The 27,898-nt window shown below is 37.2% G+C and overlaps 3 protein-coding genes across 12 annotated transcripts; 2 read left to right on the top strand and 1 right to left on the bottom strand.

Annotated features, from left to right (window-relative positions):
- Positions 1–286: 286 nt before the first annotated feature.
- LOC125489914 lies at positions 287–6,763 on the top strand. Its single transcript, XM_048627507.1, has 7 exons — positions 287–687; positions 1,721–1,816; positions 1,967–2,094; positions 2,298–2,354; positions 2,741–2,933; positions 4,723–4,920; positions 6,758–6,763. The coding sequence occupies exons 1-7, from the start codon at positions 490–492 to the stop codon at positions 6,761–6,763; spliced, it is 876 nt and encodes a 291-aa protein (XP_048483464.1). The 5' UTR covers positions 287–489.
- On the top strand, positions 4,298–21,351 carry LOC105381378. 10 transcript variants are annotated; one of them, XM_048627242.1, is made up of 33 exons: positions 4,298–4,336; positions 4,723–4,920; positions 7,078–7,131; positions 7,240–7,296; positions 7,538–7,683; positions 8,302–8,895; positions 9,322–9,372; positions 9,489–9,653; positions 10,034–10,252; positions 10,476–10,733; positions 10,831–11,679; positions 12,000–12,272; positions 12,425–12,661; positions 12,762–12,824; positions 12,899–13,006; positions 13,106–13,273; positions 13,410–13,655; positions 13,895–14,056; positions 14,142–14,324; positions 14,490–14,666; positions 15,056–15,187; positions 15,860–16,024; positions 16,113–16,592; positions 16,719–16,898; positions 17,474–17,605; positions 17,779–17,925; positions 18,149–18,220; positions 18,447–18,581; positions 18,800–18,973; positions 20,147–20,317; positions 20,470–20,604; positions 20,739–20,777; positions 21,092–21,351. In XM_048627242.1, exons 5-33 carry the CDS (start codon positions 7,627–7,629, stop codon positions 21,230–21,232), a joined length of 5,913 nt encoding a protein of 1,970 aa, XP_048483199.1. In that variant the 5' UTR covers positions 4,298–4,336; positions 4,723–4,920; positions 7,078–7,131; positions 7,240–7,296; positions 7,538–7,626; the 3' UTR covers positions 21,233–21,351. The 10 variants fall into 10 exon arrangements, 8 of the variants coding, with proteins under 8 accessions (XP_048483199.1, XP_048483200.1, XP_037969869.2 ...); XM_048627243.1 differs by having other exon boundaries at positions 18,152–18,220; XM_038113941.2 differs by having other exon boundaries at positions 13,895–14,044.
- Position 21,352: 1 nt separating this feature from the next.
- Positions 21,353–27,588, bottom strand: LOC105386509. The gene is made up of 6 exons (XM_038113944.2): positions 27,285–27,588; positions 26,728–26,907; positions 26,205–26,336; positions 25,770–25,952; positions 21,918–22,060; positions 21,353–21,731 (listed from the first exon to the last, which is right to left on the bottom strand). The coding sequence occupies exons 1-6, from the start codon at positions 27,459–27,461 to the stop codon at positions 21,464–21,466; spliced, it is 1,083 nt and encodes a 360-aa protein (XP_037969872.2). The 5' UTR covers positions 27,462–27,588; the 3' UTR covers positions 21,353–21,463.
- Between the last annotated feature and the right edge of the window lie 310 nt (positions 27,589–27,898).

Raw genomic sequence — 27,898 nt, forward strand, 5'->3', positions numbered from 1 at the left:
TTAGAGCTAGGTAACTAGAAACTTATAGAAAGAAAGAAGGAAACATTTAGGTATTTTATGTACCTATTCAGAAAATACATGAAGCCATTTATCTTTTAAACTTAGATACATTATTTAATTTCCATGTACCTAATAAATAAATTGAATTTATAAAGTTTTTACTTTGCCTGGGTACCTACTTTTATACTTTCATAGTTTGTAGTTGGTCTGAGTTTCATAGCGATACAGAAAACTTTTTAAAGACCAAAAAGTACGTTCGTTCCTGTACACATGTCAGAAGAATAAGTTCTATCAAATTTAAATCACTGTCACTTGCAAGAAATAAACATTTCAGTTTTTGGAAAATGGCCTAGTTAAATCTGTATTTTTTAAATAAAATTTAAGTGTTTTCCTTAGTTTTTAAACCCCCAAATGCTTTAGTTGTAGTGTTTTCAAATTTGTTGTGTTAATGTGTTCTATAATTGTGTTTAACGTCATGAATCAAGAACCATGACAGCACCAAGCGACCGCCAGCCAATGTCAGAGGACTCCAATGATGAAGAGCATCCATGCACCTTTGGAAGGAAAGAGTCAAAAGCCAATCTATTCCACAGTTTTTCTGAACACAACGTGTTGAAAAATTACGTTTGTCTTGTCAGTAATATCCCACCATTTGAGTACCTCAGTGACCAAGACGCAAGAGTTGACGTGAGCATTTGTAACCTATCTTCCAAACCTTATTTGTAGTATAATATAACTCACTTTCAGTAACTATACTAATGTAGGCGCTCCCTTGCATATAAGTTGTCGGACATTAAACATTATTTTGACAAGTTTATGACATGGAGTCCTCAGCTGGAGGCGGTTAGCCGGAGGATGTTTGCATCAGGGGGATCACTTCGAAGACTACGCAATTTCCTTCCTACCTCCACCAAAATTGCTTTAGCTCAATCACTCCTTCTTCCCGTTCTTGACTACGCCGATGCCAGCTATCTTGATCTCACTGAGGAGCAACTTAATAAGCTTGAGCGTCTTCAAAATTACTGCATACGATTCATATTTGGCTTAGAAAATATGACCATGTATCTGTATACCGACAAAAACTCAAGTGGCTCCCAATTCACCTTCGACGGAATACTCACATACTTTCACTACTTTATTCAGTACTGTTCAATCCTTGTTCCCCAACATACCTTAAGGAGCGTTTTGAGTTGAGATGCTCTACACATAGCCGCTCACTACGTTCATCTCATAACCTTCGCCTTCATGTTTCCTCTTGCACAATTGTGTTTTATGAGGGTTCATTCACATTTCAGGCTGTTAAATTATGGAACGATCTGCCCATTGAAATCAGACTCGCACCCTCTCTACCATCCTTCAAAAACAAGCTCAGACAGCACTACTTAAATTTATCTTATCCTGATTAGAATGCACCAGCAATTATTTATTTATTTTTAATAATATTTATGTATTATTATAGGATATATAGGTATATATATTTATTATTAACTATATAGGTTTTATGTATTGTTATATGTAGGTATTTACATATCGTTTATACCTACTTTATATTAATGTAGTTTATAAATATCTCTTATTTTCACACGCTACCCTTTTTCATTCTTTCTATTTCCTTTCAATTTGGTTGTCTGGAAGAGATTAGTGCAATAAAGAATATTTTATCTTTATCTTATTATGTGTCCAAGTAAGTAATAAAGTAAATATACTTATTAATTTTAAGATTAACCATGAGCAAGACAACGCTATTCAAGTAGAAAGATCAAAAGCTTTGTACGATATCAAACACTACAATGGCAATGATGGAACCTCTTGCCAAGTGAGTTTTGATATTTTATGCTTACGTTATTAGTAGCTTATTTCGTATGAATGAACATGAACAATACCTAATGTAAAATATTAATATTAATATAATCTAGGTGGAAGTATACAATATACCCCATGGAACTAAAATAAAGTTTTATTCCAGCACATTGAAATGATGGACGTCTCTGAAAATGACGACAGTAACTTTATAAGTTTTGATAATCCCAACATTCTCCAGTATACGAGGATGAAGTGGCTGAGTGACGGGAGTAGTGGTGGAACTAATGCTAGGTAACCACAATATCACAAAGTCATCATAATTTAAATCATCTATAACGAAGATAAAAGTACTTATAAAGTATTTAATGTGAAATAAGCATGGGGAGGCCTTTGCCCAGCAGTGGAGCACAAAAATATGCCTTCATTACATAAGAAGTTTGATTGGGTTTTCACCTACATAGTAATCAATTTACAAGAACAAAATGTTATTACAGAACAGTAAATGCCCTTACTGGGGCTAAAATTAGACAGAGGAAAGAAAGAGGCCGAAAGTAAATAATGAATTATTTGATAAGGTATAGCCGTACATGCTTTAAATTTGTATTAGATATTCCATGTCTCTTCTCATATTCGTATCCTGAATCGAGTAGGTATACGCGAAAAAAATGGCTGTACGATCAATGATGGTTACATAAGACATACAATTTATCAGATTTAACCATAAAATACAACTTTATAAAAGGACCAAACTAAGTATTTGTTGTAACCCCATAGCGATGTGACCTAGGCATGACACTGATTTCTTATGTTTTCTTCCTCCACTAACCTTACATATTTTAAAAACACCCCAATAAAGCACCTACATAACATAATATGTTTACCAACATAAAATACCTACACAACTCGAACACTAACCTTACTTTCATCCTATTTTCAGCTCACCATCAGTATCCCTGACCAGCTGTTCTACCATCAGCTCAGACTTCAGTCAGGACTCGGTACTGGAGAGTCAGGACAGCACCGACCGATGTCTCTCAACCATCTTGAAATTAGATGAGGAGCATAACATGTTTGGGATGACGAACATGGCAATAGTCGGGATGCCACTTAGAAGTGGGGTCAGATGTGAGGTAAAACCCGCATTCCCACAAACTGCTATTGTCCAAGTCTGCTGCCCGAGATTTTCCTGTTGTAAGCACAAGGTTTGTTTAACTTTCATTATGAATCTAGACCACTTTTTTGTTGTGTACCAAAATGATGTACTCGTATAATGTAATTCCCACTTTTTCTTTATAAAAATGCACTTCATGCTTACTTTCAGAGCAAAACAGATTTTCCTATGATTCTAAAGGTAAGTCACACAGATATTGAACTTTCTACATAACGTATTGCAATCCAGGCTTTCTTTCTCCTTGTATTTACCCATACAGGACATATCAAAGGCCGTAGAGCAATTAAAGCAGTGTTGTTCAGTAAGTCTTTGATAAAAATATTTAGTGTTGCTGTTCAAGAAACATTTATGGTCCCGTTAAATCTTATTATGGAGAAACAAAATTATTTTTGGCCAATTTCTAAAAGTCGTAGAGCAAAGATTGACCCCCTGGGTAACCCCCTTTCGGCTTAGTATACCACTTTTGCAACACCGTGTATTTATATAAGTACTTTATTTCCAGTGCGGCAATAGTCGCAGCTGTACGACATGTTGCGTGGAGTCCTCTGCGCCGGCGCGTGAGTCGTGCGCGACTTGCTGTGTGAGTCACTCAATATATCGGTCGATATATGTATAGATATATAGATATACGGGAACGATACGTATAATTCTTATATTATAGTCACGAAAAATTAATTAAATATAATTATAGTATAACACTGTTTGACTGTTGTCAGTTGCGATGGTAAATGAAAACAATATTTCTGTTTTCCAGCCTCCTCCGAGAAGTGAACCGAAACGTAGCGTATGTATATTTTTTATTGTGTTGCAAACCTGGTATTGTTGTATTTCCGATCTAATTTTGTCCTTATGTGACTATGTGACTTTTGCGCTTTTCTTGTAAACCGCTGTAAATTACTTATTTTAAATACCTACTTATTTTCCAGTATGATTCAAGGCGAAAGAAAAAACAAGTGTGTTGTCCGGTAAGTAAATTATGAAAAACACCATCAACATTTTCTAGCTTTTTATTATTATAAACTAAAATTAATTAAGTTTTTTTTTAGATTTGCCCGCAATCTACAAAATGTACAACGAACGCGAATGCCTCAATGACGGTACAAAATTTATTATGAAGAAAATGAATTATAGTTCGCTTTACATAATTACTTAATCATAATAAAATCTTACCCACTTTATACATTTTAGATAACTGTGAAAAGGAGGCCTGATGCCTATGAGCCATATCCTGTAAGTTTCATTACCAAAACACTTTTATTTTTTTTTATTTGTGACGATCTTTTTATCGGCATGTTTTAAAACTTATGTAATTAATTTTTTCAGGTCATTATTTCTCCTCGTTCAAGTTGCATCCTGAAATTGGTAAGGAAGAACTGTATTACAACTACCTGTCTGTTCGGAAGTCTTTAGAAACCTATTAGTCTGTTTCACCATTTTTGGAGAAAAGTAATCTTACTCAAATGTAGCTCTCTCTATGTGTACCTACCTATAGGATATTTTCATGAATTCTTCTTAGCATTTCAATAAATAATAAATACATTTCGGTGAAAAACAGTAGCTCTAGACTAGCTATAGACTAGGCAGGCCAGCTCCGCGTTATTTCGCTCGTGGATTTTTATAAAAGGATTATTTAATTTTTATACTAATAAGTAAATAAATTTAGGTATCGTCAAATCACCATCTTTCAAGTGTTCCACTCAACATTTCAACCTCAATAACAAAAGCTAATCTATCCTACCTTCCACCAGCCGCTAGCCGCTAGGTCCTGCCACCACGTGCCCCGGTGCCAGCCACCCTCGGCTTGCTGTCCCTACCTCATGCCGTGCTACTGGCCCGCCAGACCCAACGCCCCGTGCCCCACCCCCGCGCACTGCTTCCACAACCCCCCCTGCCCCGCCGCCAGGCAACGAGAGACTCCGAGAGACCCGAATACTAGTTGTCCGAAGGTGAGCATGTGAAATTGTCACACACACTGAAACTCTCACACAACACTCAACACTCCTATGTAGGTACAGTGTACATAGGATTTTTGAGTAGTATGGTCTGAGAGTTTTTTTATTTTGGGATGAAGTACCTAGTTAGTTGGTATTATGTTGTTGTTGAATAAACCGGAAATAACCGGAAAGAAATAGCGAATTTCTACATTCATATATAGCTGAACATAAAAGAGTAGAGAATAATTGAGGGCGTGGCAATCTAAGAAAGTGGCCACACTATTATAGTATAGAAAACGGACAAAAGTATCACGATACTTTAGCAGAAAAAATCAAAACGAGAAATGTTTCAAATATTTACTAATTATAAAATGCCACTTTTTGGGGAGGTTTATGTTAAGAGAAGAAATAGTAGGGGAGAGGGGGGCAGTCTTGAATGAATTTCATTAAATCAAATCAACTGTAACTTTTATTTCATTGTGTATTTCATAATGTTTTTTTGCACTGAAACACGTGTTGGTTATCCCATTATGTAATTACTATAGGAGAAAAGTGAGAGACATCGATATTTTATTACAGTTTTTTCTTGCTCAGGAAAAAGTTCAAATGTGCCCCGGCAATTCTTCTAAAACTGTGTTTACCGATTTTCCTGCAACAAATTATTTAATTGGTCAGAGAAGCAGTGACTTGCAAATTATTATGTCTGGGGAATTTATACCGACTCTTACATATTTTTACAATAGGTACTCTAACACGGAGAGACCGACACACATAGACACCTACAGCTGTAAAACTTATCGATACCCTTTTTGAGTCGGGGGTTAGTAAAAAAGTATCTAGACCTGATGTTTTAACAACATTAGCATCCAGACCCTGATGTCATGTAACGTTTGACACTAGTATTTTCTAACCTCTATATGGCAGCGTTCCCACTACGCCGGACCGGCAGATCTGCCGAAAACCGGACACCGGACAGAGTGTTCACATTACATCGGATCCCGGAAGAAATTCAGACAGTCCTCAGTTGAATTTGGACCTGCGCGCACAATGGACGACGAAATTATTGTGTTGTGGTGGTATCTTAATAGAAGGCAAAATAAAAGAAAACATTGGGTACACCCTATTTTACGGGAAAGATTTTCCATTCTTTTCATTTTACATCCAGGGGCGAGGGGAGCACGAGCGGGGCGAGCGGGGGACAGATACCAGCACAAACTCGTTCACATTACTCCGGGCCCGGTCGTTCTACCGGCAATTCGTAGTGACAAAACGTTCGGTAGAAATGCCGGGCTCGGCAAAAATGCCGGACCCGGGATAATGTGAATAGCTTCATATAAATTGTACAGCCACTAGCTCTTCCGGCAGATTTACCGGCGCGGCAGATCTGCCGGTCCGGCGTAGTGGGAACGCTGCCTAAGAATAACAAATACACATTGAAAGGCATTCTATTACATCAAAATAGTACTTTTTTACAAGAAATATAAGCAATGTATGTTAATGGTTAGAAATTAAGTACCTACTCACCAGTATAAAACGCTGCTCTTTCATAAACATCGTATATATTGACTAATACTTCTCCAGCCCCATTCTCCGCCAAACATCGTAGGTAAACGCTGTAAATCATCTGTCTAGCTTCGCTGCGAATGGTTTTATTCATTTTCACCTCGTGAACAAACTCAACAATACACAAAACTCCAAAATTAAGCAAAATTCGATTTGTTTATACAGGAACAGGGCGAGTTTGACATTCAAACCATAGAAACAGACCACAAATCACAAGTTTTTTTTTATTGCCAGGTTTAAATCTGTTTAGTTCCAAAAACATTAATCTCTACTCTTTTGTGTTCAGCTATAGATTTACAGATTCTATTTTCAGTTTGATGGCTAACAAAGGTTATAGTGCCACAAACTTATCTGTTCCGGTGACAGCTCAAATAAATCTCTAATATTTCTTAATTCTATAAGATTTTAAGTTTGCTCGTACCTATTGTTATTTCGCTCTTGCGGTGTTAATAAACCCATCTAATGTTTTAAAATATACAATTCATTAGTAAGTAATGAAATATGGATCAATTAAGTTCGCTGTCACCGGAACAGATAAGTTTGTGGCACTATAGTCCCATTAAGCTTTAAATTTATTATACAATAAATATGAACTTTTGTTTTCAGACTCGAAAATGCAATGATAAACGAGAGGATCAGCCGAAGTCAAAATGTCCAAATGTAGGTTTACCATATTTCTATTTTCTACTTATTTTTATAAAAAACTTAAGTTCTAAAGTCACAATCATTTAATTTATAAAATTACAAAATAATATTGTGTGTTTTCAGATTTATGATAAATCGCGTATGAAAGGTTCCAATTGCCCTAACAGATATTGTCTTGGTGTAAGTTATACCTACATTGATACAAATTTAAAGAAAACAACCAAAGAGCAACACTATAACGGGATACATATACATACATTTTGTAATGTCATACAATTTTAGTAAATAAAAATATTTAAAAAACCTTCAAATACCAAGTATAAAACCAGTATTGACTGTATTATCCTGTGGCACAAACAGTACAAGTAAGAATTAAATTACTTCTTATCTCTGTTCAATCCAACCATCTATCTCCCAACAGAGAATACCAAACGTGAAGGAAGCTATAGAGATGAAGTACGGTATGAAGTGTAGTTCTCTGACGCGGCCGTGTTCGCTGACGGCGCAGGCATGACGACGCTCGCGAGCAGTTCCACGAGCACCAGCTCGTGTTCCAGCTTCAGTGAGGTCAGTTTGTAACCGTCGTACATAGATAGATTAAGCTCCAATTTCACAATAGTCGATTAAATCGTAACCAGGTATTGGTTGATCAATTATACGTTATCTCCATACTAAATTCTTGAAAGATGTGTAAAAAGTCAACCACTAATAATACCTGGCCCTGTAGCACGGGGCGCTATTAAGACGTGACAAAAGTTCTCCGTTGCGGTCACACTTGAGGCAGCGCAATGTGAGTGAGCGCGATGCAAAACTTTTGTCACGTCTTAAATGCGCCACGTGCTAGCCCTTCTGGTTATGCTCTAACCGAGAATGGAGAAATAGGCACTAAACGTACTAATATATTATACATTGTTAAGCACTTTACAACAATAAAGAGGATTATGAACAGTTTTGTGCACTTTATGCTGTGGCTGTGAAAGGGCTCTGCATCAGCATAAAGCTACAGTTAGACTGCAAGATTAGACTGCAGTGCTGATATTCTGCCAGTACCACACTAAACTAAGGTGTATTATTATTATAAAAGTTACATATTTGTCTATGAGTCTGACGTAGTCTACACATTTTCCCACTTTTGGAAGTTAGACATCGTTACTAGGAAGTGTAAATAATATATTTCTTTAGCAGAGTGAATACAGCCACCAATCAGAAGCTATGATGACTACTACTGTATCAAACGTTAATACTTTTCTACGATTTTTCCAAAACAAACTCGATACTAAAAAAAAGAATAAAATAAAAACAGTTGACGAAGCTATCAGTTACCACGTGCAAGATATTAAAGCACCTATAAAGTTTAGTAAAGCGACTTCGATTATAAATATTAAAAATAAAGATGAAGGACATTCAGCAGTTCACGAAAAGAAAAAGAAAATAGGAAAAGCAGCTAGCAATAAAGATATTAATATGAAAGAAACACTTTTGGATCAGTTGGATTTGAGTAGTGAATCTTTTGGATGCAATACTGATTTGCAACCGATGCAGCAGGTAAAGCAAATAGTACCCAGGGAAAAAAACAAATTTAAAGAATACAATGATTTATTGGAGAACAGTGAGCAATCAGAGCCAAATAAATACAAAACTCTTGCTAAAACTAAAGAAGAAAATTTAAAGAAAAAGTGTAAATGTGTTAATTGTAAGAAGAAAAAGGGATATGCTGAATCTTCAAGCGATGATGATGATGACAGTGATGATTCTGTTTACTCAAAAAGCTCTACAAGTGTACGTGTACCTATTTATTTATATATATTTAACAGTAGCACTAGGCCAGCCATCAATGACCAGTGGGCTAAACGAGTTCTAGAGTGGGAACTAGGTACTAGTAAACGTAGCGTGGGGCGCCCCCCGGCCCGCTAGACCGATGGATGACCTTAGACAAGTAGCCGGTAGTGGCTGGATGAGGAAGGCCGAGGACAGAGTCTTGTGGCGTTCCGTAGGAGAGGCCTATATTCAGCAACAATGGCTGATTATGATGTTGACGATGTACTTCAAGATTTATAATTTGAAACAAAAAGAGAACATATTCCTAATTCAATAATTTAACCGTTACCCGGTTGAGCGTTATTTTTTTGAATGAGGTGATAAGTATTGGGTATTGAGATATTACATACAATTATTGTAATAATCACTTGCAATTATTATTTTTAGAGTTCTTCTGAAGATGATTCTATAGATGACAATGAGTCAATTAATACAAAGGTAAGTAATAGATTCACTTTCAGATAAAAATTATGATAGTATAAAAGTTGCCGATTATACAAAATAATAATTGGGTTACTAGTACCTACTTACTTACATTTAAATATACTTTTCAGACAAGTTATCCCAAAGTGGAAATCACGAAAAAGGTTTCTAAATGTCGCAAAATGCGTGAAGATTATATTCCACCAAAGATTATAAAAAAGCCCATTATGTTGTTGGATATGGGAGCTCAAAGTAACTCACTGGAGATATTGGAATCATACAAAAATAAGCGAACAGTAATTTAAATAATTTAATCACTTTAAATTTATTATGCTCTAGGAAGATATACACAACCTTATTAGGTATTCATCAAAGTACACCACATCTTGTATGAATGCGCCAATACACACAATGGTGTGACAGGTTGATTTGACGTCCTGTGCGGAAAAAACATTCGTTTTCGACCGCCTCTGATTCACCATAAGCTTGTCGTGTAATGGCGATATACTTGACTATTCCTTTCCGAAATTACCTCTATGTCTGCTAGGTACCTTATCCAGAACTACAGATCTGATATAGGCACATTAGATAGAGGCATTGCATACATAACCCTGTAATCGACCTATATGTATATTTTCCTAACCCAACTCTATACTATGTTATTTTTTATTCACAGGTTAATAAAAAATCTATGGCAACCAGTGTAAGTGTAAACAGTCATCCCACTTCTAAGCTAGGTGCAGAATGTAATGTATCAAAGATACCAAGTTTAAATACGATTTATAAGGGATTAAAGTTGCCATTTAAGGAAGGCCAGCAAAAGTTCCTGGAGCCGTACGCTACCAGAACACGCATCCCAAAAGATGATGGCTCACATCAGGAAAGTAAACGTTCGGTAGGTTTTATGACAGTATGTTTTGAAATAGTAGAAACCTACGTCTCTTACTAACATTTTGTGTAACAGAATACATGTATAAGTAGTATAGAAGATTTTGCAAAACCTGTAAAGGAACAGGCGAAGGCCAAGATCCACTTCGGGTCAACGAGCCATCATGAGTGAGTGAGTGAGTGTAAAGGAAGATATAAAATACAGGTTTTGTATTAGATTGTTTTTACAGAGGGAGTATTCAAGCAGGAAATCATTTGATGGCAGTTTACATGATAATGATTTGGATAAAACTAAGACAAGAAATGAAAGGACACGAAGTCCATCGTATAAACTAGTCAGCGATCAGGCAACTATGCCTAGTTTAGTGATGATTGTACAAGATTTGAAAACTTCCTTCTTCGAACATTACAATGATTTTCAAATAACTTCTAGTAAAAGAAAAACTATGCGAAAGAAAAGGCTTTTTAGAGAGGAGGCTGTTCAATTGGTTAGTTCTGTGTGTACGTTTCGAAAATCTTATCGTTCATGGAATACTTATAGCAAAAATCATTTATACTGTGTCATGAATTAGTTTTTATTTTCAGTATCTAGATAAAACTACAAGTACAGTGCAATACAGAAGTACACATCAATTACGTTTTGATCATAATAATCGATCCAGAAAAATCATAAAATTTTTGAACGGGGCATTCCAAGGTAAATTTAAAAAGGGCTCAACCAAAAAAGATGCACATCATCACGGAAAGAAAGACTTGAATCCAAAAGAACACGAAAATAAAGATAAGAAAAGTGACAGTGACGAAACGAAAAAGAAAAAAACTGAAGGAGATCCGCATCACAAACAAGACGACTCTGACCGCGTTTCTTTACAGCATCGAGATCCCGTTCCACCAAAGTCTTTAACTAGGCAGACAGAGCAGGTATTCTTTCCAAGACCGATAGATCATAACCTGAAAAAGGCACAAGAGACAGAACGTTTCTTAAGAGAACAGAAGGAAATACTAGAACAAAATTTATTAGAAGTAAGGGAAGAGCAGAAAGAACTTGAACGTGAGGAAAAACTAGCTAAAATTGAGGAACTGGAAGAAAGACTAAAACAAGTAGAAGAAGCTCTCAAAGAAGAGGAGGAAACTATTCGAGTAGAGGAAGAAAAGATCCGTGTTCAAGAAGAAGAAGATAAATTGGCTGGCAAAACAGCAACTCGAGAGGCTACTGCAGCAGCCGGAGTTCCGCTTCCGGAAGCTTCATCTACCAGCATGGCTACAAGTGAGCCTGAGCCCATCCCAGGGCAAATGATCGACTGCAAAGAAAGTGCATGTTCTGTCGAATGCAAGGAAGAGTTGCCGCTTCAAGTTAGCAAACCATGCAGGTGTAAAGAGAAGTGTAAAAGGAAGTTCGGTGTACACATCGAGGATAATGAAGATTTTACCGCTGTAAGTAACATTAAACCTCGGTCATATTTTATCAACTTAGGTATACTTACTACTACAATAATTTTAAACACACCGGCCACTTTTGCGATTTAATTTTTTAGCTAAAATTACCGTTTTAGTAAGTAAGTTCTGATTAGTATTTATGTATTTGTCTGATTCTGACTAGTCTGTCATTTGAAATCTTGACTCCTCTACATTTACATTGAAAATTACTAAAAATTTCATATGCCCGTTTTAAATTATTTTCATATAAATAAATATGAATAATATATAATATATACCTACCTACTAGTAAGGTTATTTACGAAATTATTTTTTAGGAACCTCCTTCAAGAGTTTTTGCAATGACGAACCTTAAAGCTGATCCGAGCGCAAAGATAGAGCACGTTGATATTAACAAATATGTTCCCAAAAGGCCGAAATCTTTCTTACGGGATGATAAACCTAAAACCGATACTAAAAAAGCAAAGTCTAGTAAGTCACCGGCAAAACAACTAAAGACTATAACAATGCGAGATAAAAAAGATGAAAATGAGTCTCTTGAAATCGACGCCAAGAAAGGACCGTCTTCAGCAAATCTTAGTAAGAAAAAAGTACGTACCCAGGAAACATTACCCAGCGTTTAGGTAGGGATTTAAAAAGTACAACGTTGACATTTTCACCCAATGATATGTAGAAAAATGTTTTGTTCGTTTGTATATTGTTTACATGAGTACTCGAAGTAAATTATTTTCCATTTATTCAGGACCATCGCAGATCAGACCAATCGTCATCGGATGAAAGTTTAGCAAATGAGTCCAAAAGGTTTAGACAGCCAAGGCAGTATGATGAGTCCCAAACGTATGTTTTTGACAAATCTGTTAGTACTAAGCCAAGTATGCTGACCATACTCTCAAGTCAAGAAGACATTATATCTCCCCTGGAAAAGTTCTTCAGATTCAAGAAAGTTCCAAGACAAAAACCGGTTTTGATACCCAATAATGTGAGTTTCCACACTTTCCACGTTATTTTAGTACTTAAACGATTGCTTTTACTTCTTAAAATTTTTAAACACAATAATTTGCGTTGTGATTTTTATGCAGAAAGCAGCGTATCATAACAGTGATACAGGTTCTTCAAGCACAAGTACTGTCAGTGAAATCATTGTAAGTATCTACAAAGTTTTTGTATTCTATTTCTATTCTATTATATTCTAATCACACATTTTCATTCTTCACAGAACTACAATTCTCCACGTACTCCGACAATGAAAGATACAAAAACTAAAAAGTCGGCAGCCAAAAATTCGGAGGAATCTTCAATGCCAGAGCAGTACCAAGCACCTGATGTACGTTTTAACTAAAATTATAATTAATGAAATATTATTCTCATGCATACAAATTGTAAGTACAGTTTTTTTATAGGTATTACTTTTTTACTGTTTTAGAAATTAATACGTCGAAAATCACTGTCAGCTGTTAAAGAGTCTATAAAACAAAAATCAACCAATATCGGGACGACCTCGTCTAACAGTGGGTACACCAGTATACATAGGAGGGGTACCAGACATATCGCCATACCTAGCAGAAGACCTAAAGTTTCTGAAGGCACTAAAGTAAGTACCTATTATAGGTATAATAACTAAAAGGTTTACGAGGTATGTCAATGTTTGTGTGTCTGTGCCAATGTTAACATAATATAAAATATAAATAAATAATTTACAGTACTAACAATATTTATTGTTATTTTAGGTACACACTGAGGATATTGAAAATCCTAACAAAACTCTCATAGAGGGTTCACCAAAGAAAAAGAGTAATCAAAAAGATACTTCGCTAATTGTAGTCCACGATTCCATGGATATTGGTGAAGCAAAAAGTGAAGCACAGATAGCAGACGCAATCGCCCCTCCAGTAGTTAGGAGCGAGAAAAGTAAGCGATATCAGCCCCCACCACACACTCTCAGGGAGTACAGGGATACCGAGAGTAAAAAAATGGTTAGTATACAGATACAGCCAAGACTAATCAGTTATTTTTTTAAATTTGTTTAAGGTTCTGTCATATAAAGGGTATAGTAAAAAAAGCTTGTTTGAAAATTAATAAGTCCGTTACCTCTATGTAGTGCATTTCCTATTGTAATGTCTATGTCTGTTTGCAATAAAGAGTTGAAAGTTATCTAGTAATCCAAGGAAAATGCAGGGTAAAACTGATCATAAATAAAAAAAACGTATTACAGAAAACTGAAACGCCTGAGAGGAAAGTGACCTCTATGGTGGATGAAGGGAAACTGAATGAACGCGAGAAGGCCTATCGCAAAGCCTTAGAACATGCTAGGAAACAACGCGACGTGACACCGTCTAGGACGAAGAAATATAAGGAAATTGAGGTCAACAAAAGGGTAATTGATATATTTTTTAAAGTTCAAATGTATAGTCAAAGCATTTTTTTAAGAATGATCGTTGATGGTAAATATTAATTTTCAGAAAGTGACGAGAGAGGTACAAGGAAATGTACCGGGCCATATTTTTTTGAAAGTATCTAAAAGTGAAGTTTTACTTTCTTCTAATAGCAATATAGCTGAAGCTGAAGTGAAAATATGTGAGAAAGTAGACACAGAAAAAGATGATAAAATCAAACAAAATGGGATTCATGACATTGCCAATCAGGTTTGTAAATTAAGTTGAAATAAAATTTGTTATGTTACGCATACACACATTGTTTTTATATTTAGAAATGACCAGAATCTTAACATTTTATTGAATAATTTTATTTAAAGGTATTTTAAATACGTATTTAGGATTGTATCCCATATAAGTATATTATTCTTTCAGAAACCTGTGTCAGAAACTAAAGAGAAGAAACCAGATTACACATTCCTGAAAAAATCTAAAAGTGAAGCTCTGTTGTCTCCTAACAGTGGTCTCAGTAATTTTGTTGACATGCAAGAAGAATCATTACCTCAGGTTTCCGCCAAGAAAGAACAACAAACAGATGGCAAAACACATAATGTAGGAAAAAAATATATTTATTTTAAAGAATAGGCTACTTGACTTATATCAAATTTGGCGCCATAAATTAGTATTTGCTAAACCTTACAAAACCGAAATATACCTATCGATTTCATGAAATAAATGTCTAAGGTGGTTGCATAAATTGAATTACAAAACCATTAAAATACATAAGAAAAAGATTATTTGAAGAGTATTTTTTTGGTCTAATAGAGCAATTATTAATCATATTAGACCTTTATTCTATTCTATTCTATTCTGGTAGGGGGTGAAGTTCCTGTACGTGGCTCTCTCGAGTCATATTAGACCTATTTTAAAAAAGAGTCAAGAGCCCATTATTAATTGTCTGACTTATTTAATTTTTTAAATTATTAAATGCGTTTTCACAGACCGCTGAGAAAGTTGATTCAAATTTGAAAAGTTCCACATCTTATATTAGCACTGTAGGTAGTTCTAGCTTCAATCAAGAACGATCACCTAGAAAGAAACATAAGGAAGATGAATGGACTGCAGAAAGAAAGGTAAATTCAATCATGCACAACATTTTGAAAGTAGTAAAAATATTCGTTGTCTATTTGCATTTTACCATACCATTTGTTCTGTGGTATGATAACAAGATAAGGGTGCACGAAAGTAGGGGAGGCCGAGTGATGTCGATCAATGATGATGAGTCAAATGTATCTTATAAATCCCGCCCGCATTGCGTTCGACCTCTAATCTTACTGGATAACCCTTTAGCCACGGTCACAAATTCTAGACCAGCTCTATTATTTGTCACCAAAAGGCTACGAAGAAGTCCAAAGGTATAAAAGTTGTATACATAATCTAATCTAATAGGTTTTTTTTATGTAGCCATTTCAGTGTCCCACTGCTGGGCAAAGGCCTCCCCCATGTTTACTCCACACGTCTCTATTGTCGACCAGGTCGTCCCGCCATCTCCTCCTAGGTCTACCTGGGCGCCTGCGTCCGTCGCTCGGCAGCCACTCGGTTATAATTTTTGCCCACCGGTCCGGGTGCATTCGCATGACGTGGCCTGCCCAGGCCCACTTCAGCTTAGCGGTCTGTGCACCTACGTCTTTTATGCGAGTGGCGGAGCGCAGTGTGGTATTTCTGACGCGGTCTAGCCTGGTCACACTCAGTACAGTATAATAGGAATATAACATATTATTATTATGTATTACATTTCGTTTCAGAAATTTGGTAAAGATATCGAAGGGAAATTAAACGATTTGCAAATATCTAACACTGAGCCGCTACTGTCTGACAGTCAGTTGAATAATATTGATGAACGTACGAATTCAGAGTCAGAACAGCAATCACTATCGAAAAAAGATCAAAAGGAAACGGAACTAAAATTGGTGGGGAAATTCTTAAACTTTGTTATGAATGTAAAGTATACAATATTAGTAGGAAGGTGGTTTATAATTAACGCTTCATTATTTGCAGAACATTAATCCGACTAACTTCGACAATTCTAGCAATGATAAAACCCAGAAAATTACTGATATCAAACCACAAGAGGAAATACAACTAGAGAAAATACCAGACAAAACAATTTTAAAAGATATTGCCCAGACAGATAAAACGGAACCACCTACAAACGATGCTCAAAAAGAACCACCTACAAACGATGCTCAAAAAGAACCACCTACAAACGATGCTCAAAAAGAACCACCTACAAACGATGCTCAAAAAGAAAACATACTAATTCCTGATCAAGCCCAAAAAGATTTAGAAAACAAACCACACGAGGAGATACAGAAAGAAAAAATACCTAACCAAGCATCCGTCAAACAGGAAAAACCGCTGACAGATGAAACACCACTACCTAAAAGCGATTCCGAAAAAGAAAACATTCCAGTTCTAACACCTCATGTGCATGCGAATACGGAGGGTAATGATCCAGCAAAACCAAAAAGTCAAGAAGTAAAGTATTGCATACAAAAACATATAAGATATAAATTATCCAGTGATTGTAATAATACTCTTTATGCTATTAATGTTTCTGTTAATGATTTATCATTTTAAGCTAAAACTATAAATCTTTCACAGGAAAGCCTAGCAGAGGATCTAACAAATAAATTGCGTGACTTAATTACTAAGAAATCAGCTGATATCACATCAAATAGCTCTTTACACGTAGGATTTGAGCATACATTAAAAAGAAAGGAACGCAACTCGAAATCACCTCCTAAAGTAAAGTTGCGGAAAGAAGAAAATGGCAAACATAAGGTAAATAATAATATTAATAATAATGTATAAAATGTTGTATAGAAATGGTGTTAGTAGGTATAGAAGAAATGTTATAATAGTTTTATAGGAAGATAAGAAGCCAAAAGAGGATGGCTCAGAGAGTTTTAAAAATTCATAAAAAAAAACGTAAACTTAACACAATTGTTCAGAATAACTCCCAGATTATTCCTCTTTCCGCTTACTTTATCCTTTTTGTATCATACAGTAGTAATTTTATCAATAATTTATGGCCGAATGGCGTAGTGGTTAGTGACCCTGACTACTGAGCCGATGGTCCCGGGTTCGATTCCCGGCTGGGGCAGATATTTGTTTAAACACAGATATTTGTGCTCGGGTCTTGGATGTGCCCGTAAAATGGCAATAGGCCCGCCCCCTATTACATTGGGTCTAACATAATGCTCTGGCGAAAAGTGGGTGCAGCAATGCACCTCTGCCTACCCCGCAAGGGAGTACATTAGTACAAGGCGTGAGTGTGTGTGTGTGTTATTGGGTTCAAAACTCGAAGAAGTAACAAAAATAGCTTTTATCAACAAACTACAGTACAAAAATTTTAGAAAGCCGAAAAGAGAGAAAGAAAACTTTCACCACCCCCCAAACACATGAAAATAAGTGACAGTTCACCAAAGAGCGGGTTGAAACATACTGCTGAAAAGAAACGAGAACATCAAGGTGCAGATAGTTCGAAGGTAAGAAAATGGTAGAAGTTTATATTATGGAACTGCTACCGCTTAACTATCAACAATCCTTATTTCCTTACTGACCAATCTGACAATCTTTACGTAGGTATTGATCTAACACAATACAATCATGTTTGACAAAAATAATCTTACAAAAATTATTTTAATTTAACTTTTTTCAGAAAGTAAGCATCGATGTTAAAGAAAGGAGGGTACCTCTTCCATCTGGCAGTACCGGGCCAGTTAAATTTGAATCTGCTAATACTGCAAACAAAGCAGCTTCTCCACGACTCTACCAAAAAGATCCAATATCCGATGACAAACCTGGAGTAAGTTACGCTAAAAAAACACTTATTTATTAACAGGGTGTTCATTAAGTAATGATTCAGGTTCCATTGAATCGAGATAGTTACTACAGGAACATACACCCCAAAGCTAAAAAGTGAGTAGATATCTATTACAAAAGGGGAAAGAGTAGGTGCTTAGTTTAAAAAAAACGAAGAGCAAAACCTGTTTAACACGACTAACTAACAAAGCAATAATTTTTTTTAGCAGAGCCAGGATGGACTTTCGAGTATTTCATCTTCAAGTATACAAGATACCCAAGACGGGCAGAAAAAAAAAGTTAGTTTTCTCATGTACTTACTTAATTTAGCTCAGCGATTGGCCACATTAATTTATTTTAGTGTGTTCCAAACCTGTCTACAACCTGTACTCTGGAAGAAATAAATTACTCTTTAGTAATAAGGCGGCCAACTGTACCTATGTTGTGGATTTCTTTTTGTAATGTCTGAGTTTGTGTGCAATAAAGTATTATCTATGTATCTAATTTCGTAGGACATTTTTTCAGCTTACTTCTGTCCTGAAGAGGAGCCCATCTGTCTCCAGCGGCAGCGTGGAGTCTAAAGGACCAACGAAACGTGTGAAATTTGCCGAAACACAAACCGAGGAAGAGGATTTTGAACCGCGGGTATCATCGGCATCGGTCAGTATTTCGTTTAATTTTAGGCTCTACTTATTACTAGTTATTCTATATTACGTTTTAATAAAAGTTTCTTACTAGTAGTAAAAGCTTATTTTAGTCTTTTCTCAAATCGATGACCTGGATTCATCGAGGTGAAAGAATTAGCCAATCAGGGCTCCGTACTCGATAGAAACAAATGTTGTATTACAGTAATTCATAAGTACTTCATATTATTCTAGAGAAAAAATAAATACGACACGCTAATGAACGACGAAGTAGGTTCAAAGTTTCTGAAGACGCATTTTGTGAAACGTCGACAATACGAGGATACCGGACTGGAGACCCCCACCAAGACCAAACAACGGAAGCCAGAGAGGAACCAGAGCGAACGGATCAGACATTCCAGATACCGGGTTAGTGAAACAGAATAAAGGATGAGGCAGGCTGTGGACAGAGTGCGTTGAGGTGCGGCGCAGATGGGAGCGGGCTATGACCAGCGGTGGATAATTTCGGGCCAAATGATGATGATGAAATAATCAATTTTAATACGTTTAATGTTGAACGTAACATTTAGGTACTGCCTGTTAGTAATGAATCGATTATTTTAGAGCAGAAAATTTAAAATACCTTAAGAATCTCGCTCCTACCTGCTGGCTGGCAGATAAGTAATTAATTTATTATATATAAATTTGCACAATCATAATAAAATAAAACAATAACGTTTTGTTACAGAATATACAGACCAAAATAATTTGGTAACGCCGGCTCCATACGTTGGCCCCAACGCAGGTCCCAACGCTACTCGTCCAACGTATGGATCTAGAAAATTGGATTGGCCCCAACGTTGGGGCGAGCGTTGGTAGTTGGCCGTCTTGTGTCGGTTTTATCAAAGGAATCTGCGCCAACGCTGGCAGTCACGCCCACACGTTGGCGCTTTGCTCAGTGCTCTTGCAACATGCAACGAGTGCGGACGTCAAGCGAGAATGGATTTCTCATCCACAAAATCATCACCTTTATGGAAAAATTAAAAAGTTACAGATTTTATTGAACTTAACAACAAGCACATCCAATAATATGAGATGAAACTCGAAAGGAACATAAAAATCAAAATGTATTAGCTGATGCATGGCGCAGCATTCAACAGAAGATGGGCATGATCTTCTCAATTGAAGATTCAAAAAAGTGGGAATCATTAATGAGCACATATTTATCGCCTCAGAGCAGTTAAGATTTCTGTATCGGACATCTTTACGTTGGCCCTGCCGGGACACAACTAGTTTATTAGCCAACGTATGTACGCCTCACCCAATTTGCAGTCCAACGTTGGTACGAGCGTTGGGGCCAACGTATGGAGCCGGCCTAATAGGTCATATCCGAATCAAGCAAAAAAACAATTGAGCAAACATTGAGTAGGTAAGTTTTTACGTATACATACATAGAAATCAATCCACTTCACTCGTCTAATAATTACAAGTAGGAGCGAGATTTGCTTGATTATTAATTCAAATTTACTTTTTAGTGGAATTCCTAATAAATGTCGTGAGATACAAATATCAATATACATATCTGTTTTTTGCCCATTTCAGCATAGTTTCTTGCGCATAGCAACTACGCCGCCGTCTCTGAAGGAATCTATCGGCACCCTGGGGACTGACCCATCAGCCCTCATGCTGAAGTATCTAGAACACGCACTGAAGCAGTCTCGAGGGAAACATCAGGCCAAGATGATTGAGAGGCCCATCCCAGCTCAGCTCACGGTAAATTTTTAGTCTAATGAAACTTTATGATATAAGTATTATAGAAAATATGGAAGATATAATTAGCAATCTAGTAAATGCCATGCGGCAATACAAATTTAGATTTCGTGTGTTTCGATATTGATCCCCTACAAACTCTTGATATTTTTCAGATAACGAAGCTATATTATAAGCCTTCGTCTTCTTCCAGTGGGTTCATTGAAAGACGATCCTCTGAACCCGAGACTGAGTCCTCTGCCGAGCCGTTATCACTCGTACAAGAATACATACGCAGCTTCAGAAACCAGGTAATGGCATGTTTTATACCTCTACATTTATAAGCATGTAGGTACCTACTTGCTAACATTTCTTACGTTATCCTATTGTTAAGACGTTTTGTAAAAAACTGAATTTAATTTATTTTATATTCTTATTATTTCAGCGCGTGCCGAGCTTTGAAAGAATAGTAGTTCCAAGACAGGTTAGACTTTTTGTATGGATAGATTATTATCTAATATTTACTACCCTATTGTAACAATAGGTACAGTCATTTGTACCTTGTCAAAACTTATAAACTTCCTATTCAAACATTGACGATTTGTTATATGTAGTCAGTTTGACAATGTACATAAGTGTATAGCTACTTATGCAACTGACCGTACCTACTACATGATTTTGAAATACATTCATCCCTTTACATTGAAGAAAATTAACTGAAAACTCTTGGAACCAACTTCGGAACACTGCTTCATTCTATTGTTTTTAATAATATTTTATAACTTTCAATTGTTTCAGATTATACCCAGCTACCAAAGGATAATCATACCAACTGTAACGAGAGAGCGGAATACCAAAGCAAATAGCTGCAACATTCCAAAACCAGTGACTGTCGCTTCCCAGCAGACTTCAACTCCAGAAAATTTCAAGTTTACATAGAAAAAAAAAGATGTAAAGTGATGGTGATTGATGAAGTTGTTTTAAAATTAATCGTGATAGTTTAAAGTCCGAATGAAGTTGACTTCTTGATAATGTCCTAGCCAATAAAACCATTAAACTAATGTAACTGCTTTTATTTAATTACTGTTAAAATAATCAATCAGATAGGCATTGATTCTAACTGTAATTTAATCCAATTTACGTGAATATTATTGATTTGTGACATTGATCTCAACAGCCTTTTGAAACAATATATCTCTGTCGACAAGGCTTATGACTTTTGTCCGTTTTGTAGTCAATTGTCTCGATGACGCTATTTGGCGAAGTTCCTTGTGATATGTGACAGTAATCGCTGCAGTACATAAAGGGAGCCATATTGGTCTGATAAGGGTTTGGGGCGAACTGGGGTAGGTCAAAGTCTTCCCCATGAGACCAGGTGGCCAGCGGTGACTCGGCGAAGGGCACTTTGTACTTCGATTTCGTTTCTGATATGAATATTCTGAAGGAAAATTAAGAGTAAATTAGTTTAGGTAGAGGAGCTGCTTCTTACACTGTCTTTATGCTTATAAACTTTTCCGATGCTAGGTCAACGTGAAAAAGCGATAGGGGCCGGCTATTTGTAGGTATTTAGCTTCTAAGCAAGCTTTTCATCTATTCAAAGCGGCAGGCAACACTCAAGACTTACCCCTTGATGTTATTGACAGGATTATGGCTGGCCGCCACTTCCTTGAACTCCTTCCCCACGTGGCTGCGGTCGTACACCGCTCTGTGAGGCTTCGATGTGAGCGGCATCCACAGCTCCTTGTGGCGAGGTCCAAAACCCCGAACCTGATGAAATTCTGATGTTGGAATTACAATCGCTCAAGCTAATTTACCTACTCCAGCTCCATAATCATTAAGTAATCGTATAAACGTCCTCTGTCGGAAATATTCTCATTTAGCTCTCTGCTAGCTTCTTTAGCTTCTGTTATCCAATAGATACCTAATGATAAATATTTGTTTTGGGTATACAATTCACGAAATACATCATTATGTGTTACAGTTGTATCTTATCATTAATTACAGGTGACAACATTAATTTGTATATCATCAAAGATTAAGGGTGGGTTGCACCATTTAACTTTAACTATTAGGGTCAATTCAGACGTACCACAACCACACCACAACCACAACCACACCACAACCACGCGGTGTGGTCGGGCGTATATTTTGTATTGACAATGAATAATCCAATTCACACGTACCACATTTTGTCGTTGTTATCGACCACCTGTGCAATACGACCACATCGCAACCACATCGCAACCACAACGCAACCACATCGCAATGGCAATGCCGCCACGCGGCGGCGGCACCGCGGCCACCTCCTCTCCCTATTAAATGCACACGACGACGTGGTTACCACATCGCAATGACAGCGACAACGCAACCACATCGACATTTTGTCGCTGCCACAACGCAACTGCAAAAAGCCGCTGTCACACAATTCACACGTAACCACAGCTTGACCACATTTTGTCGCTGCGACGTGGTGTGGTTGTGGTACGTGTGAATTGACACTATAATGTGGCAAGTTACTTGGCGACCCTCCTTGCGGGGTGAAAGAAGTGGCGGGGGCGAGGTAGCACGACATGCTACACACGTAGAAAAGTGTGCCCGGATTAATCTCGCGATAGCTTGTAACTATTTCTGACGTAAGTAAAATTTTATTCTATGAGTGTTCCCGTAAATGTCATATTTAGCTTAAAATTTATAGTTTGACAGCATTAAAATTTGGATGTTTACCTTCAGAATATCTACCAATTTGAATTTATTTATGTAAAAGTGTTTTATTTTATAAATCAATTTCCATGTCACTTTCATGTTCACTCTCTGTTTGAACTTGTTCATCGTCGTCGTCTTCCTCATCTTCATCATCGTTTTCATTAACTTCAATTACAAATCTAAGACAAAAACCAAAAAACATTATACCTACTTTGAAGTATAATGTACTAGAGTACGCCAGTCATATTAGTTCAGTGTAAATAAACAATAACATACCTGTCCAATACATCGTCAAATACTCTATCAGATTTATAATATTCGTCTTAATTTTTTATGACATGGTCGTCACAATTTCTCCACTTTTCAGGCGAATAATTAGAGAAAAGCAACTCTAAGTCTTTTATCTCTTTATCTAAGTTAGAGTCAATCGAAGTTCTTGCGAGCTCGCCTTTCACGTACCGCCACACAAGTTCAATAGGATTTAATTCCGGGTGGTATGGGGGTAGGCGAAGCACGATATGACCATTTTCTTTCAAAATTTCATCAATTTTGTAATTTTTCTCTGTGTTTTGCTCATTAATTACTTTCATTAAATCACATAAATTTTGGTTACTTTCCTAGTTACAAGAACTGACAACTGACGCACTGTCATATGGACTCTTCGTCTTTGTTGTTTACTTTTTCGTATCTGACTGCGCAGTACCAACCTTTAGCCGCGTAGCATGACTGATCCGGTACGCTGTTCTACAAGAAGCCCCTATATTGAGACATTATACGATTTGTTGTTTTTAACGTTATTTTGTTGACGAATTATAGATACCTAATAATAATATAATGATAATATTAAAAAGGCCTCAACACTAATCCTAAGACTAATGGTCTCAGGATCAATGATCTCATGTGGGTCGCACTCAAATTATGACAGACTATATAAGACATGTGGCCGCCTCGGCTGCGCGGCCGAGACTGCCGTAACAATGACATGCAGTGCACGCGTTCCCCTCCACCGCTACCCTCCCGCTACCCGCTGTCGTCTTGGGTACCTCGTCCCCTCCGCGTCTTTCACCCCGCAAGGAGGGTCGCCAAGCAACTTGCCAATCTATAAGGGTGGGTTGCATCAACATCCCGGTTATCGTAATAGTTAAGGTTAAACTTAGCAATGACACAGTCGTTACAGTTAACATTTTACTGCAACGTGTTGCACCATCAAATCGTCGGTCATTGTTAATGTTATTAGGGTTGCTAATCGTTTGAGACATAATTATCCCCAAAGTTATTGTGGGAAACGTTTTTATGTAAGGCAATACCAAATCTAGCTGTCGGACTGAAGCCGTCACAGAGTACATTGTAGCCGTCATTCTCTGTCAAAGCACTCAAAGTCAACATGTCATAGGACCTAAGTCTGTTATTCCTCCAAATATTGACCAAAATATTATCATCAATAAAACCCGCGACAAAGTAGACTCAGGTTTATTATTAATTAATTCTTAACAAGTTCAAAAGAGCAGGTAAACGCAGCGTGGGACGCCCTCCTGCCCGCTGGACTGATGACCTTAGGCGGGTGGCGGGTAGTGGTTGGATGAGGAAGGCCGAGGACCGAGTGTTGTGGCGCTCCTTGGGAGAGGCCTATGTCCAGCAGTGGATGATTATTGGCTGATGGTGATGATGATGATGATGAAGTTGAAATTAAACAAAATTAAAACTAACGATGCAATCTATTGAAATATTTTATTTTTATTAACATTCCTGTTAACTGCATAGACAGGTTCCTCTTCATCAGATGATGAATCTTCATAAAAAAAACCTAGCTGGTGGTACAGGGTCTCTTATTTTGTTACATAATATATGTATTATGCAGCTATGGCGTAGCCACTATAATGGGCTGCACTCTTCTTAGTTCTGTCCTTATTTTCCTTGATAAATTGCTGTATTTGAGTGATTGCAAAATTTCTGAAAACAAGGTTATTCAATTAAAGAGTTACGTAGGTTACTTTGATATTAAATTGCTGCGCTGGACCGGCAGCCGGCCGGTAGCTGGTAGTGGCTGGATAAGGAAGGCCGAGGGCACAGTGTTGTTTCGCTCCTTGGGAGAGCCCATGGCTAGAAATGGACGCTTATTTGGTGGTGAAGATGATCATTACACCTACAACATAATAATAGGTGCATTGGTACTTACTTCGTCGTTGGAGGCAGTAAGAAAGGTTCTAGTTTTAAAGCCAACACACGAGCCACATTTTTGAGACCTGGGACCTATCCAAGAACGAGTTCTAATCCCAAGTTGCGAATCTATCAGTTCTCTGAAAGTACACCTTTCTCTTAATATTTCGTAAGTTCCGTACTTACTCCACCTCAATCTCAATTTCTGAGGAACTTGTTTCAAGCTCTATTTCACGTAGAAGCGACATGATAAGAATTATTTAATATTAATATTTGTACGTAATACTGTTACTTTGAGGTTATACAATACGTTTGACAGCTACCTGACTTTAACAAAAGCAGTAACCGGCCAACATTGGGTGGTTATGGTTATCGTTAAAGTTATGACGTCATTTTAACCATAGTTGAATGGTGCAACCAATTTTTCGCTTAACCGATGCTTTGACAGACGATGTGACGTTTGTAATAGTTAAAGTTAAATGGTGCAACGCACCCTAAGCGTCAATTCACACGTACACTTACAGACGTCAAATCCCTTGAAGATTGATCTGTCTCGCCAAGAGATTTGACGTTTGTAATAGTTAAAGTTAAATGGTGCAACCCACCCTAAACATACCTTAGGTGTGTTAAACTCCGAGTAGAATGTGATCTGATCCTTGGCGCCCAGCCCGTACTGGTCCTCCGCAGTGAAGGGGCGGTGGAAGGTCCTGTACGTAGTCACGTATGGATCTAACAGTCGCCGGTAGCCTTTCGAAGTCTCCGGTATCACTGGAGCATTGGCACGGCCTGACGCTACCACCTGGAAATAAATCTTGTGATTCATCAGATTTTCTTTTGTTTATCTTCTGTATATTGTGCAAAATAATATGGCAGACGAAAAGAGGTAGATTGAAGACCATACTTACATAAATAATGTTACTTATAGAAAGAATCAGTTAATAAATACTGAATGATGTAAACAAACTTACAGTAACTTCTAATATGGACAGTTTTTCAAGTCTTATTATAATGACCTACAGCTACAAACTGCAACATCATAGGAGCAACTCACATCAAAGATGTACTCAGGGTCGGGAGCCCTGACTTCAACGTCAGGAGGGGCGGACGGGGGCGCCTGCAGCCCTCGGTAGCTGTCCTTCATGTTGGATAGAATCGTGGGCTGCACTATCCCTTGGCCGAGCAGCTGGAAGGAAGACGTTGTTAGAATAACTTCCTATTCTGCATTTTATAAGTAGGTAGTAGTTCCTATCCATAGTTTTTAGACAATGATGTTGATTCTGAAGGCAGGCATTGTTGTGATAAAATTAAAGATCTTTGAAAATGACAAAATAAAAATTGCTTTATAATTTAGTTTCAAAGTAGATTGAGCTATACCGGACAACTTACAAACTTTATGTATATAATTTGTTATTTCACGTTATAATAGTGTGGTCTTCTTACACCTGCGCCAGTGGTTCCAGCTGAGCACTGGAGAATTGTTCCGTGCGGCGGCGTCCAAGACGGAAATACTTACGCAGGTTGTTTGCCATCCTCCGCTAGGACACAGCACTTTAAAAAGAAGAAGGTCTTCTTACCCGTTTCTCAACACCAGTCATATAGTTAACACGACGGCAGTTGATGGGGCAGTCAGCTCGCTCCATGGCCTTATTGGGGTTGGGCTTGACGCAGTAGTCTCCACTAGTAGTCTTGTAAGTCTCCTGATCAACCACCATATCTCTACCGCACACTCGAGGCGGCAGGGGGTCGTTTATTTTCTGAAATAAGTTACTCATTTGGACCTTTATAAATCTTTTCGTTGAAAATGGTCATTGCTTAATATTGCACACTCAACATACCTACACTAGATTCTGATGTTTGCTGGTTCTATGCCGAAGCAGGGTTTGTCACCATGGCATCGTCGACGGTGAAAGTAAAGTATACCCATTTGGTACAACGCTTTACGAGGTCTTGGCCTTGTAGGTAAGTAGGTACTTATCGAAAGTAATTGAACCAAACTGGTAGATAATCGTTGAACTTGGCAAAAGATGTTAAAGATTGTAGACCTAAACACTCATCAAGTACGGTGGCCTGCGCCTAAAAGTATACAGGCGGAGTTTTTAAAATAGCGAACATAATATAAGTAGGTACTTACACAGTCAAAATTATGTGGCACAGGCGGAATATGCCTAAGAGCAATATTTGTGGCAGTTCTTGTCTCATTGCTTGTAACTCGCATTGGTATGTTGTATTGGACATTGCCCCATGTGTTCACATTCTTTATCAACAATTCATCTAGTACCAAAGGCTTGCTAGCCTTTGGATCTGCCATAGCTAGCTAGAACACTTAGGTATTAAAATATATTATAATAATTAAATTACAAATAAAATTGTATCAAAGGTTATGCTTGTGTTTGTTGTGTTTATTATTGATTCATTGACAGTTACATCGTTAGTCTTAGAATAAGGAGTTTCTGACTGACCGAGACTTTTATTATTCAGCGAAAATATTTTTATGCTCTTTAATATTTTTAGTCTATGCTTTCACTAATCACATTATAACCAATCGGGGTTCCCCTCATCTCGCCTAATCTTTATTGCCCTAAACTCGTTTCGCATAACTCGTAAGGTCTAAACTTTTTTGGTAGAATCATCACTTCGCCAAGAATTACAGTGAAACTATAAAGTCCTGAAATTAAATGAGGGCACTGCTATCTTTCATGTAGCAACCCTATATAGCGAAACATAACTGACTTTGATACTTGAAAT

Source organism: Plutella xylostella, chromosome 18 (genome assembly GCF_932276165.1).
Source record: "Plutella xylostella chromosome 18, ilPluXylo3.1, whole genome shotgun sequence".
NCBI lineage: Eukaryota > Metazoa > Arthropoda > Insecta > Lepidoptera > Plutellidae > Plutella > Plutella xylostella.

Coding starts and splice junctions, on each gene's coding strand:
- LOC125489914 (XM_048627507.1), top strand. CDS start 490: ATGACAGCACCAAGCGACCGCCAGCCAATGTCAGAGGACTCCAATGAT. Junction 688..1,720: donor ACCAAGACGCAAGAGTTGAC/GTGAGCATTTGT, acceptor ATTAATTTTAAG/ATTAACCATGAGCAAGACAA. Junction 1,817..1,966: donor ATGATGGAACCTCTTGCCAA/GTGAGTTTTGAT, acceptor GTTTTATTCCAG/CACATTGAAATGATGGACGT.
- LOC105381378 (XM_048627242.1), top strand. CDS start 7,627: ATGACGACGCTCGCGAGCAGTTCCACGAGCACCAGCTCGTGTTCCAGC. Junction 12,825..12,898: donor GTACTGTCAGTGAAATCATT/GTAAGTATCTAC, acceptor CATTCTTCACAG/AACTACAATTCTCCACGTAC. Junction 15,188..15,859: donor AATGGACTGCAGAAAGAAAG/GTAAATTCAATC, acceptor ATTTCGTTTCAG/AAATTTGGTAAAGATATCGA.
- LOC105386509 (XM_038113944.2), bottom strand. CDS start 27,461: ATGGCAGATCCAAAGGCTAGCAAGCCTTTGGTACTAGATGAATTGTTG. Junction 22,061..25,769: donor CGGAGTTTAACACACCTAAG/GTATGTTTAGGG, acceptor GAATTTCATCAG/GTTCGGGGTTTTGGACCTCG. Junction 21,732..21,917: donor CCTGTCAATAACATCAAGGG/GTAAGTCTTGAG, acceptor ATTTTCCTTCAG/AATATTCATATCAGAAACGA.